The following is a 14791-nucleotide window of genomic DNA, read 5'->3' on the forward strand; positions in this document are numbered from 1 at the left end:
CATGAAGTTATTTTAAGAAACACATTTTCTGTCAGTGTAACTACAACAGTTACTAAGATGGACATTCTCTGGAGCGGAGTTGCTGAGCTCTTCGCCAACCAATTACAGTATTGTCTATAATCGAAATATCTAATTTGTTTTCAAAGAAAAGTAGTAACACCAACCTACTGTTGTCTGCCAAGAAAAACTACTAAAACCTCTTGCTTTTTGACTCAAGCCAAACAAGTTTACTATCCTAATTGGTCTCAGTGGGCAGAGCATCAAATGTGTAAATAATTTTCTCAGCACTTGGCCAGCTCTATCTTTGGCTTTCCTGGCTTTCCTTCTTTGACTGTGAACAGAAAGCTGTGCCTGTTTGAACGATGTCCTGTAATTCCTGGAGCACATCGCTTTTTATCTTGTACAAAACTGCTTTAGATATGGTAATGAGAGACCAATATTCAATCACAGAGTCACCAGTCTTATAATACCCATCAACTAGAGTGCATGACAGCAATGTCTGTCCCAGGTAACAGATTGCAGATGGGGTTTCAACTGTTGCTGCAGCATGTTCAGTGGGATTGTGGTTTAAAGGTATCAGGTTACCCATAATTAAGAACATAGCTCGGAGCAGGACGTACCCTTTTGTGGTTCCGACGGGACACAAGTCATTTACAACTTTTGTTTGTCTGGACTGTTAGTATGGCAACAGGAACTTAGTTTTACATTGTATAATACGTCTGCATTGCATACAAGTGCTGCTTTCTAAAATAACCATACAGCAGAGCAGCACACACAGTGCAGTGAGGTGTCAACATTTTATGACAAAACTGAACCAAAGCTATACATATGAGTGGTTTGTGCATTCAGATCAAAGCACATTTTTAGAGTGATTTGCGAGCAGCTTTTATTTGTGTTCATTATTTTTACGTGAGCTGGGAAAGAAAAAAAGAGGAGAAGCAGGGAAATTACAGCTTGACCACAATCACAGAGTACACAGCAATGCTATTAGTTTTCCAATGCAATCACATAATCCGATGGCCCAGACATTTGCTTTAATCAGACTCCTGGGAAATGCATCCATCCCATTTTATTTCATCAGTTCAAATCAATCTTATATCAGCATTAAATGAATGCGCTGAGATGAGCAATCTAGGTGGACAAGATATTATTACCAAAGGGAATTCCTTCATTACTGCCTTTTATGAGTTTCCTCTCCATGGTGCTGGCAGTATATTAAGTATTCTACTCCTACATGTTGTAAACCCATTTAAAAAAAAAACCCAAAAAAACAAAAGGAGGCTGTATTAAAATGCATACATTTTTACTAAAACTGGAATCGTGCATGTTGATTCCATAACGCACTTTCCTTTATCCCCAAAAGCAATTTTGGGGAAAAAAAACAACCTATGATATGTACTTTGGAACTTGAAAGAACATTGCAATGTTCATTACAGTGTTGCAGCAGCTTTACTATGCATGTAGACTGCTGTATAGACATAAGTGATCCTGTTAAAGCGTGTAAAGGTTTTCTCTCCTGCTCAATCTTTGTATGCTGGTGAATGTGGGGATGCTGCTGGTATCCGTGATGCTGAGAGCGCTGCACGAGGCGAGTCTTTGTCTACTCTGGGAAGGCTGGGCTCCAGCTGGCTCTCGCTATGTACAAAAGTCAGTGGGTCCCTCAGCACTCAGTGCAGGAGGCAAGCTGCTTGATTGATTGGGATGCACACCACCGACCCCCCCCCCCCCACACACACACACACACACACACACACTAAAAAATAAGACCTGCTTTATTACACCAAGCATTCATGCATCCAGGAACCATGAGCTATAAACAAAGGTGCATGCTCATCACTCACACACAAACACACACACACATGCAAACAAGCGCTGAAGAAAACTAAAAACACACTATATCTTCATTGGATCAAATGCATGAATGAGAGTAGATTTTGCATGATTGGTTTTCGTGGGAGTATCTGGATGAGCAAGTGCTCATTAAAATAACCAGTGTCTGCAACATTGGGTTCATTCAGGGCAACACATTTGCAGTCATTACAGATAACTGCTTCGCCAGACCATTCCCCACACTTCGCTGTGCTCTAGCAGATATCCCTGACGAATTCATCATTCCAGACAGAGAGAGAGGTCGCCTGGGGTAAAATATATTTTGACAGATTTGGTATTGCAAGTGTTTCTAGAGTGTACCCGCATTGAATGAATCTCCCAAGTGTTAGTATAAAGCGTGGAGTTGAACAAAACAAGGAGGAAAAGGGGTGTGTTAGAATCACCGACAGCTTCTCAGGACTCAAGCGACGACCAGCCAGCCAGTCTGGTGAAGGCGCGTGTGCGCGTATGTTCGCGCGCATGTGTGCGTCCATGCGTGTGTGTGTGTCTCTGTGTGTGTGTGTACCAGCGGCTAACACACACTTAACATTCGTTCGCAACATGGCGTTGACGCGCCGAGAGACACGACGGCTCTCCCCCGACTAATGCAAGCTTATTGTTAGGAAAGCCACGGGACTGTTAACCAAAGAGACCTAAACATGCACAGAGGGTCCTTTACGCACCGGCGGAGACAATAGCGGATTCCAACATATGCATGTCGCTATAACGGTATAGCTGGTTGTAAGACGTACGCTACTACCCCACTGGTGGAAATCAAAGGCTGTACATGGCGGTGGAGAGTACAATTTGGCTGTTCTGTCTTCTTTCGCTGTTTTGTGGTCCATCCAAGCAAGGTAAAGCGCTCACTTTAATCAACTGCATGTTTTTCAGTGGAATGCATATCACATGTGTGAGGCAGCGGGCCACTCATATGAGGTGCAGTTACTCTGAACATAAGTGGGCTGTGATCAAAGATAGGAGAGAGAGCTACTGGGTGAATTTGCACCTTGCACGATACGTGTAGCATAATATCCCCTCCGTGTTCTGTGTTCACCTCATGTGGCCTATCCGGTTCGTTTGAGGTTGGGTTGTAATGCTACTTCTTAGGTTTCTCTATCAGGACGCCTTGTGTGAGGCTTCGGCGTCCCGAAGTTGCAGCACATTGCCCGAGGAGCAGCCCTGAACGGTGCCACAGAGCGGCCAAGGGGGGCTTTGAACCGACCGGGGAGGTTTCGGATCAACCAGGGGATGGGACTCATTTTGAAGACATGTGGACTTCAAAAGATTAGATCGCCCTGAGAGCAGCTCAGTGTTCAAAGTGTCGATTGCTTTTCCGAGAACGACTGTGCGCTTGGGACGTCTGGTCCAGCCACTGGCTCTGAAAGTTGAGTGAGAGGATTTTGAGGAAAGAGTAATAATGGCATCAAAAGGGCTTCTTTATTTATGCCTTGTATCGATACACGCGAAGGAGAATGTATATGAGAGCTGCTGGTAAAAGATGCACAGTAGCAGTTTTATTTTCCAGACATTGCTGTGGCTCCTGAGAGTGGAAGCGTGCTGGTTGGGAAGGAAAGTGTGCCTACACAGGCGGCAACGAGTGGGTGAAAGTCAGACCACAGGATTTACAAGACAAAGACTGTGCAGAATATCAGTGAAGGTTATAGTGAAATCCTTTTCAGTGCCACAAAAATAAGATATTACATAAAAAACATTGAACCTAAGATGCACAACTTTTTTTCATTTAGGACCCTCATAGGGCATGCACACACTGATAGCGTGTCCCATGGAATGACATCTTTCATGGCTGTATGAAATCAGGCTACTGAAACGAGAATGGAGCAAAATAGCTTAACTGGTATATTGGCTGAAATTAAATCAGCTGTAATCAGACTGTGTATGTAAACTGTAGCAAACTCATATGTGGTGTTTATTATATTTATCTATATATGTTTTATTTAAAAAATACGTTTTAACTGTGCGACAGTATGAAGTACTAAGCATTAACATGTTAACAGGCTGGTGTTTATCTGTCTGGAGCCTATCATGAGGACCAGACAAGTGAGACTCATGTGTGTTTGACAGAGAGAGAGAAAGAGAGAGAGAGAGAGAGAGAGAGAGACAGAGAGAGAGAGAGAGAAAGAGAGAGAGAGAGAGAGAGAGAGATGGTACACTACTACTACAAGAAATTGCATTCATGTCATGCTGGGCAAATGACTGGATTAAATAACTCCTGAAAATATCAGACTATCCTGTACATTCAAAAACGACACTAAAGAGGTTCCCAGTGCATTTTAAAGTGACACTAAGAGGTCCTGACTAAGCAGCCGTCTGTGATGAACTGGGAGTGAGAATGCGTTGGCAATACATATCTGCACATAGTTTGCTGCTACTATGTACTTCAGCACATCCAGGTAGACGCCACCTCTCTCTGAGATATACTGTCATTTTAGCACAAGTTCCATTTATCATTGTTCAATTATGCATATAAGGGCCTTAAAAGGAAGGCAACTAGAAGTATGTCTCCTTGACTTCCATCTGATATAATGGTAGAAGGTCAGAGGATACAATTTATATAGCATTAGATTGCCATGCCCCGCAGACTCCAGCAGAGAGAGAGCAAGGAATTACTCCTCCTGACAGGAGAATGAGTGCCACACTGGGGGCGATCACATCCACATGATGAAATCACTTGCAGGTAAATGGCGATTGTGATGGAGGTCGTCTGTGATAAGAGTGAAGTGGAAACTGATTTATTTGGCATTGTGAGATTTATCATTGAAAGTTGGTACCAAATAGTTTTGACATTTGGTTGTCGCGTAAAAAGCTTTTGAATTTGTAAAACATCACATTTCGAACATTGATAAAGAACATTAAACAATTCAGACTAAAATGAATTGTCATAAAATTGTGTTTTGCTTCACAGCAGAAACACCATTTGCATCTCCCCAAAAAACTAAAAGCAGCTTCATGCATGTATTCTAACTAAAACTACAGTTACTTTGCATTGTTATTAGTCATTAGGCACTTTTTTCTGTGTGCATTTTGTTTGGTTAAGTGGAGCATGAATGTTGTGAGTGTTAGTGATTGTGGGAACTGGCTGGTGAGCAGGGGCCGGGGGTGATTCTGGGACAGGGATGAATTAGCGGGTGCTGGTGGGGCGAATTTGAGGATAAGGGCCATTGCTACATCCACGAACAAAGAGCTTGTTTTGTCCATTATTAAGATCAAATAAAAGTATGTCAACTTCGCTTAATGTATCACAAGCAAATAAATGACACAAAAGTCCCGGAGTGTCTGTGTGTTCAACATTACATAGAGTTATTATTAATGGTCATAATAAAAGAAAACAAATGCACTCCTGCAAGTTTTTATGAGCAAGTGAATTTGATTATTGGAACGCCTTTGGCCTTTTTATATGCACATGAAAATTGTAAATAGTAACAGTTACATGATGAGATATGAGACAATTTACCCTTGATGCACTAGATAAGTTTGTATAAACTGTTCACATGGACTCTTATTACAGTTTCCTCTCAGTCCTCCGAGTCATTTGATTTGTACCATTGCCAGCAAGTGTCGATTGAGCTCACATGATGCTTTTCTGCACTGTTCATCTTACACAGTTGGACAGTTGGGAGATGTAGTGCAACAGCAGTCTCCTGAGATTCCACTGTAGCTGCATAGTGTGATATGCCGTGATTTAGGGGTAAAGTACTTCCCATTAATGTATTTCCCTGTACCAAGGACCACCAGTTCTTTAAACTGCTTGATTCTACTTGTCTATGGAATAAAACCAGTGTGCCTGCAGGAAAGAAGGCCGCAGGTACAGAGAGAGATCCTACAGCACGCCACACAGAAAGGCGCTGTGCTGCCCATATGCAAGTTTATTCTAACCGCTGCCAGCTGATATCATAGTTATAACAGCTTTTTCAAATACAGTTTATGTAGTACAATGTATCCTGAACTGTGAGTGGAGGTCCAAACTGTGCAAACTGCAGGTGGGGATTTTTGAGTTGTCTCTAAAATATTAACAATATGCTAATAGTTAATATGATAATTTGTCATGGATCATTACTGAAATTAGTCTATTACTGATGTATGATTCATGCTTTAGTGGTCACTAATTCACTTTAGTAAAAATACCGGCATGCATAGCTTTCATGCCATCACCTCAAAGTAATATCCAAAACTTTACTCCTCAGAGTATAATGTCCCCTGCTTTAGATGTATTGTATTATATTGTGATGTTGGGTTTTTGATACCCGTGAGGATGTTTAATGTGGGAATTAAATGATAAAACAAGAGCACCTACATGCTTGCAGCTCTGAACTGGTATTTGCAACGAGAGTCATAGTCAGTCTATGACGCATGCAGACTGTCTTTTGGCTCAGTTTTTGGTCTGTACCAATTTCTGAGGGAAATATCTGGCTTTATAAATGCTAAATGCTTCAATATGTTCACCAGCTAGTTTGCTAACTGTGTTTGTGAGCAGGTAGTGTCCAGTGTTTTTTAAACCTTTTCCCCGAAAATAACACTAAACATGTTATAATGATGTGGTCTCCAACCCTGCTCCTGGAGAGCTACTGCCCTGGGTGTTTTAGGTTTATCCCTCCTTCAGTACACCTGGCTCTAATGAGCTGCTTGTTATCAGGCAGCTAAAGCTTGTCAAGGGTTTGATAACCATTAAAATCAGGTGTGTTAGAGACGGGAGATATCTAAAAACATGCAGGGCAGTAGCTCTCCAGGAGCAGTGTAAGCTGCTTTAGATGTAAACATTTACAAAATTGTTTTATCCAACAAACTGCTGGCAATTAAATAGAGCATTTATATTCTTTATGCTATTTCAGCAGATAAATTGTTTCATTGCCTAGGTAATTAACACATTACAGTGTTAAAAAATAAGCCAGAAGAAGTTAGGTCTAATTGCTGTTGCAACACCTTTAATGTCATGGTCTTCTAAGCCTCTTCTTACTATGCATTTTATTTTATTGGGTTTTAAGCTCAAACAACATCATGTTTATTCTTATATTCATGTTGTGAAATAAAATGAAATGACTGAGGAGAAATGTTGACCCTGAGGCTAGAAAAGTCAGGAACCACTGGTCTAAAGTTTGGAAGGGGAACCTGTCTAGTTGTATTAATGTCTCCCTGATTACATTATGTGTTTATCACAGCTTTCTCCTCCCTGTATTAACTTGTAATGTTACCCCACACATACGGACAAATGAATTATGCAGACTGTAGTGAACAGGTAATGTGTACTTTGTATTAATCTGTAAATAAAAGTAAATGAAAGGGAACAAATGTCCAGCCACATATTTTTGACTATTTTAACACACTGTAACCCATTTTAGCTACAGTAATTGAATACTATGATTCAAATTCATTCAAAATAAAGGGGTAGTATTTGCTCACATGCTCTTGACATGTGAGTCAGCCCATTATTCTCACCATACTGCTGATCTTACTGCTGATGGTCTCATTTTTAGCTTTGAAATCACTTTAAGCCGAGTTCAGACCAAAGACTTGCGGTGAGACAACAACCGTTTAAAACATTGCAGGTAAAAATTGCAGTGATGTGAACTAGGCCGTGTCATCTGGACTCAAACCAACTGATTTTGTCACCTGGGACTTAGCTTGTCAAATCGCCAGCGCATGTCATCTGTTTCAACAGCTAAGTAAGTCTTAATTTGTAAGCGACTTGACCAGTGGACTTGAATGTCATGACATGAAATTGAAGTTATGGACGGAGGTGCAATGTGTGTGCGAGAGAACGACAAAGAGATGGATAGAGACAGGGTTGAGCTTGCAATACATTGAATAAGGAGAGGGAGCGCCGTAATCAAGAACAAAGCAGTGAATCAGGGAAATAACTGTATTTTTATAGCAGTGAATCAGGGAAATAACTGTATTTTCGCCATTTCATCATTGCTTGAAATGCAGATGTAGCGAGTAGCCTATCTCACTACCTCTGTTATCATTTATATTTTATAATGCTACAAATTATATCCAGCTGTGAAAAAAAGCCTGAAAAGTCAGAAGTTAGAAAGGAAGTTCAGAGAGGCGTTGCTATGGAGATGATACACCTTCTCGCCTCGTCTCTCTGGTGAGAACTGGCAGGTTTCAGAAGGTTGCAGACCTGAACATTACAAGTAGTTAAAAGTTTCAACTCATCTCAATGTGAATCTTTGTTCTGAACTGGGCTTAAGACTAACACCGTATGATTTCAGCTCCAGGAGGAATTTAATTATTTTATTGTTAAATCGATGGATGATTCTACAGCTCAACATCTACTTACTGTTTTAGGCAAAAACCACAGTTATTCCTCCAATATTCACAGGTCAGATGTGGTCATCTCAACAGCTTGTTTCATACTAAGTTACTATTTTGACTGAACAACGAGGGTTCTTGAATACATCAGTCCTCTGATGATGTTCAGGGACATTAGCTGTAGGAAACCTACTGCTGAAGTGATCCTGTGTAATGTTAGGCATGGTGGTGGGAGGGAAATGCTTTTTAAGTCAACCATTTATTCCGCACACTGCACCAGGGAACTGTGGAGTAAAGTCCATTCTCTATATACCGTGGAGAGAAGTTACACAAGGGGGTTACATTTTCGGCTCGACACAGTGTCAGAGAAAGATATTTTGGATCTAGTGAGGTTGGTGTGTTACAAACACTGTTCCAGTGTACAAGTCTGAACCAGGTTATTTGTCATGAAATCCAAAGTTCAAGTTCAAAATGAGTTTCACTGTCAACAAAGTTGCATCACTGACTGCAATACATTGAATGAAATTCAGCATGACAATTGTAACTGTGCTACATCATTTAACTGCAATAACAACCGTTTTTCAATGTTCTTCTGCTTCCGTATTCATTGAGAACAAATTCTGGACAGGAAATTTCCTTTAAAGCCTGGGTTTTGTTTCGAGCACTAGTTTTCTCATTGCTGACTGCTTTGTCTAACGATCTGATTCTGTGTGCCAGCCCAGGAGACATCAGTACGCCAGTGATATAGTGGTACTTTTGGAGCATATCCTTCATCCTACAGTTTCAAATACTTGCTATCAAAGTAGTATCAGAATTAAAAGTAGCGTGGAGTTTTGCAGTGTGCATGCACATACTTTAGAAAGAGTTTTGAGTAGATTATTATATACAATTATTTTCATGGTCGATTGAAGCCTCAGATGAAGTAGTCATATGTCTTATATTGTCCATGACTCACATATATTCACTTTACTGTTATAGGAGAGTAAATAAAGAATTTAGAATTTTTTTACTTCATTTTCTTTAAAAATGAATCAAATGCATCAATTGATTATTTAAATAGTTGACAACTAATCAATTACTCAATCTTTGCAATTCTAGTTGTCAGTGGCTCTAAATATACAGAGTAACAAACTGCAGTGTACGTGATAAATGGGTGTAGAAAAAGTCACTGATTGTTGAATTTCCTTCTACACTGCAGGAAGATGGAGTCAGTGTTAGTCTCCACCTTTAGGTCCCCTGTCAGTCAACGTCCCCTGACAGTCAACGTCCATGTCTTCTCCTGAACTCTTCTGTCATCTGTTAAGAGGGTGTTCAGCTCCTGTGTGTTGTGTCTACACCAGAGGGCCAGCTGTTCAGCCTCCCGTATAGTGGCAGCCAGCTAGAGAATATTAAACATTGAATTTGTTGAGGGATATATGCTGTCTGTATAACAAATAGCATTGGCCTTTACTTTTACTTTTCATTGTGTCTAATATCAGTGTGTTACTGCACTGAGGTCACCAAAAAATATTACTATAAAGGTTTTATGTGTGGAAATTTATGGAGGAAAATACACTACACCCATTCTCACCTTCCCTTCTTCCATGTCTTGTAGCAGATAAAGACTTCCCCTCTTTAATGACTTAATGTAATTGCATTATTAAATTGATTTATGTATAAATGATGTACTTACATAAGTTGAACTTTTAATGACTATGTTTTAGTCGTTAGCCTTGTTTAAACTTTGGGCCCAAACTTTTCAGTAAATCTGTGGACATACATACACAGATCCCTTGAGACTTTAAACCAGTTTGTTGGACAGCAGTGCCTGCAGAAAATAGTTCATTACACATTAGCGGCAAATTAAGTACCTGCATGTGTGTGTGTGTGTGTGTGTCTGTGTTTGCTGAGGTACATTCACCCTGTGTGCCTGCCTACTTGCTTGTGTGTATGCGTGGGTGTGTCAGCTGCGATTTGTGAGTGCATCTTGATCCCCTCCCCAGAGATACCATGCTAAATTAGGATGCATATTATTTAAAGATGCCCTGGGCCGAGTTTCAGCTGGGTATATTTGTGCAGTGAATATGTTGATTTTTATGGTGCCCTGTATGCGCGTATTCATGCTGCCAGGGAGGCAATCTTAAGCACAGAAGTGTTTGTATGAAAGGAGAGGAAGTCTTGAGCTGAGCTGAGATAATGTGTTTAAATTTAGTATAAGCATACACGTATGTATCCATGACGGCCTTGGTTGAATGTTTTGTTTATATAAAACATTTGACAGAGGTTTTTTATAACAAATTTTTGATAAAATACATCAAACACATATTTAGAGGTCATAAACCTTCAATTTCATGAATGTTTCTTTTTCAATTGTCTGGATTTGATTGTACTCCAATATGATGTAATTGTATTTATTTATTATTTAAAAGATGTGATTGGATAAGAAGTATTCTAACCATTGATTACATGAAGGGTTGTTAGCCTAACTATCTTAGAACATAGAAAACTTTGCAATATTTTTTTTGTGATCAAATTTTCTATTGGTTTTCAAATAATGATAAAAAATAACTCTTTAACATAATAATTTAAGGGTTACTATATACAAAACAAACATATAATTGAACAATCACATGCCCTAGATACACACAGACAGCAACCCAGAGCCTCTAATCCAGCCTCAACCAGCACTGCCCTCAAAATCCAATGCTCACAAGGCTCTTGAAAAGGGGCCGGACCATACAAATGAAGTCAATGTCATGAAAAAAATGTAATTAAATAAAAGAAAAGTTAAAAGAAGTAGTAAAGGAAGTAGATAAGTAAAAGAAGAGAAAGGGAAGAAGGAGAAAAAAGGAAGAAAAAAATTTAGTGAAAAAATAAATTTTAAAAATAAATGTACAAAGAGTACCACACCTCATCCAGCCCCCATCCCTCCCAGCCAGCAACAGGACCCAAAGTAGAAACCAGAGATGGCTACAATAAGGATTTTGAGGTGATGATAGCATCATCCAGACAAGAAATTATTTTGGTTTGGCCTGATGTAAGTTGGCTGCCCACGTTCCATAATGGCTATACCTATGAAGTCTAACAACCATTTCTTTATTGATAACCAATGGGGAGGTTTCCATCTACTGGCTATTGGCTTTTTAGCAGCAGTGATGCCAACCAGAATAAAGACTTATATTTTTAGCAGGTAGGTCCAAGCTGGAAGAATCATTAAGTAAAAATATGGTAGGTGAATAAGGAATCTGCATAGACAGTATTATGGAAAGCATGCTACAAACTTTCTTCCAGAAATCCGTGACACCTGGGCACTCCCAAACCATATGGAAAAAAGTGCATAAGCTCTTTTGTGCCCTACAAAAATGAACATCTTTTTTCGGAAAAAATAGTTTCAGTAAAATTATGAATGTTTATCAGCTGAGGACAAAGGGAAGGAAAGAAGCCTCAGGCCTACGACTGAATCACAGCCGTCATGATACTCATTACAGCAATACTTCCTCCTGTGTGATATTGCTTAAATATACAGTAAACCATTTTCGGATATAGAACTGTTCAGGGGTTGTCTGTCTGCTTTTCTCAGCATACTTGCCAACGTTGAGACTTCAAAAATAGGGAAGTAATATGGCTGCTTTCAGTGATTGTAAATGCTTTAATGCTCAGTAACATTACTGCAGCAAATGTCATGGGACATTTAAGCAATATATTTAAAGACTTAATAAACTGTTATAAACTTGACAGAGGACGTTTAGCTTCTGAAATAATCAATTAACTTATGCTGCTGTTCCTTGTGCATAATGCTGTACAGATGAGGAGTAGCTCTGCTCTCATTTTAGAGAGTGTGATGAATATTTTCCACATTAGGGATGTGTTATTTCATCCACCCCCAGCCACAAACCATCCGTGAATTAACGTGCATCACTAGAGTGCCAGAAACCAGTGTTGATAACAAAAAGGATAAAAAAGGTGTGAAAATAAATCGGGAGAAAATGGGAGAACTGTAACCCAACTCTCGCCAGATGAATTTTGTTCCGCCTTGCTTCACACATACAACTGGGATCGCTCGACTGGGAAGCGATTTCAGGAGGATGGGCCTTATCGAAAATCCTTGTATATGATTGGATAAACCACTTGTCCGTCATCTTTATGGATGCTACTCACATCGAAACCAACCTGTGACGCCGATGAGAGCGACGCAGGGAAGCCAAAAAGAACAGCTGACATGGTTTCCACCAACAAAAGCCTTCAGAGCCATTCTCTGGTGTTCGTTTAAAAAAGAAATATTCTATATATGTCACGATGGCTACACAGTGAGAAGCTCCCTGGTTCAAATCCCGGCTGGGGCCTTTCTGTATGGAGTTTGCATGTTCTCCACGTGTTTGCGTGGGTTTTCTCCGGGTTCTCCGGTTTCCTCCCACAATGTCAGCTGGGATCAGCTCCAGCCCCCCGCGACCCCGACAGGGACAAGCGGTTGAAGATGAATGAACGAATGAATATTCTCTAGATTGGACAGCACGGATGAAATAGCAGCATGTTGACGCCTGCTTCCTCGATGCGAGCCGCCATTGTTGTCTGAATCACAACAGTAGTTTCTCTGCTACATCACATCTATAAAACCCCACCTAGCGGTTCTGATTGGCTCGACCATTTTTTGCGGACCCTTAAATCACTTTCCTATGGAGCGAATCCAGATGGTTGAGTCGAGACAGGCGGAGTCGAGACTGAACTTTGGCGGAATGAAAGTCATCTGGCAAGAGTCAGGTTAGGAGAACTGACCCCAGGAAGAAGCCGAGAGCAGGCAATGAAAAAAACTCCTGAGAAAATTGTCAGGGTTGGCAAGTAAGAATCTCAGTGATTGAAAAGTTCCACTTGAATTGCAATTATGCCAGTAGGGTTACATAGAGCTGCTTCAATGGTATTTGGAATTTGGTTCATGACACAAGGTGAAACATTGTTTATTGCAATGTGCTGCTAAGCTATCTTGTTATCTTGCCATCTGAAACCAGTAGAAACACTAAACAAAGCAGTTTCAAGTTAAAAATTTGTTTCTCTGGTGCTCAACTCGTCAGCTGAGGCTGCGAACCGAGCTGGCGCTAACACCGTGTCCTAAAAGCATGCAATGCAAGCAAGCCTCAGTGATAAAAACAGTTTGACTATCTTGTTTTCTATGAGAATGCCCTAACTGGCAGCAAGGGACAATGCATCGCAATCTTTTGAGCTGAACTTTTGTCAGACATCTTGTATTACTTATTCCTGTTTGCGTTGAAAATGCAAGTTGAAATTATACTATCTAATTTCTAGCCCTTATTTCACTACAAAAACCAGAATATATGTGGATGTGTGTGTGTGTGTGTGTGTGTGTGTGTGTGTGTGTATATGTGTGCGTACGTGTGCGTATGTGGCACACATGACGGTGTTGGCTCCTTATCTGTTAAACATATTGGCATTCCGCAGGTGCATGTGTAATTTACCTGTTTCTATGGAGCATAATTTACAGCTTGCTCCACACATTATGTGCACATTTAATGGATTAAGTGTGGACAGAGTGTCAATGTGATGTGATAGTCGGATATTTGCCCAGGACAAGGTGTAATGTTCACTCGGCTTGTTTCTCTGATAACTTATGATCCAGTTATCCAATGACTTAAATCCTTCATCCGAGGGGAAGTCACTTAATGTTATTCAGATAAAATCAGACCAAGTTCTTCGTAGTGGTCATGTTAAGTTTGTCTCTGATATGAAACCCTATATCGGCCCTCTGGTCACCTGTATTTAATGCTCCACAAGAAACCTGGGTGTAATCTTTTACCAGAATCTGAGCTGTGACCCACCCATGAACAGGCTTTTAACTAAAAGCAACTATAGATCCCACATCACACCACTCCTTGGATCCCTATACAATACGCACATTTAGGAATCTCTGGATACATTTGTGCATTTATACTGAGTACACTCGCTCATTAGTTCTCATTCAAATGCAGTATATTGCCCAAAGATCACAGCACATCTCTCTCACATCAGAAATGGAAAATGTCATTATTGAGAACCTCAGTGTGAGCATGATAATATGTGAAGCTCGGTGCCCTTCCTCAGTGCACCCAGGTAGTGTCACATAGCAGTCTCATTTATCATTTTGACCTTGTGTGAAATGTTCAACCCTGATCCTAGCACACAAGCATTATAATGTCCATGTGCCTCACTTCAAAGAGCAGAGCTGAAGAAGAGGAGAGGGTTTTTCTGTATAATACCTTCTGGTATGTGTCATTGTCTTGTTCTTATCTCTACATACCAGGAACCTTTACCAGTAAACTATCTCATGTAACCAATGTCACTAGCACAAATTCCTGTACAGTCATTGTGCTGCTGCACGGACCAACAGATTCGTATTTGGATCCCCCATGTTACTCCCGTGTTAGTTTTATTGCTCGCTGTGTTGACTCGTGCAAGTGGGCCTGGCACTTGGCATGGCCATGTGGAGGCCCCATGCTGCTGGGAGGCCCTGTATGCAGAAACGCTGCTCTGTGATTGGAGGAGGTCAGACTGGGATGAATGAGCACTGTACATAGAGCAGGAGGCATGAGGGATTGCACTGGTACGCCCCCCTCTCATTCTTTATCCCTCGTTCTCTGCTCTGCTCCCTTTCTCCCGTTTGTACACACAGATTCAGTGGGACACA

The 14791-nt window shown here is 40.6% G+C and overlaps 1 protein-coding gene across 1 annotated transcript in view; it reads left to right on the forward strand.

The window, feature by feature from the left end:
* Positions 1–2644: 2644 nt before the first annotated feature.
* igdcc4 (immunoglobulin superfamily, DCC subclass, member 4) overlaps positions 2645–14791 on the forward strand; it is a gene marked incomplete at its 3' end in the record, with an annotated part of 47437 nt that continues 35290 nt past the window's right edge. The window contains exon 1 of the mRNA XM_083915588.1: positions 2645–2723. Within this exon, the coding sequence (XP_083771714.1) occupies positions 2657–2723 (67 nt within the window). The 5' untranslated portion in view covers positions 2645–2656. The remainder of the gene's footprint in view (positions 2724–14791) is intronic.

Source organism: Echiichthys vipera (assembly GCF_963691815.1).
Source record: "Echiichthys vipera genome assembly, chromosome: 1".
NCBI classification, from domain to species: domain Eukaryota; kingdom Metazoa; phylum Chordata; class Actinopteri; order Perciformes; family Trachinidae; genus Echiichthys; species Echiichthys vipera.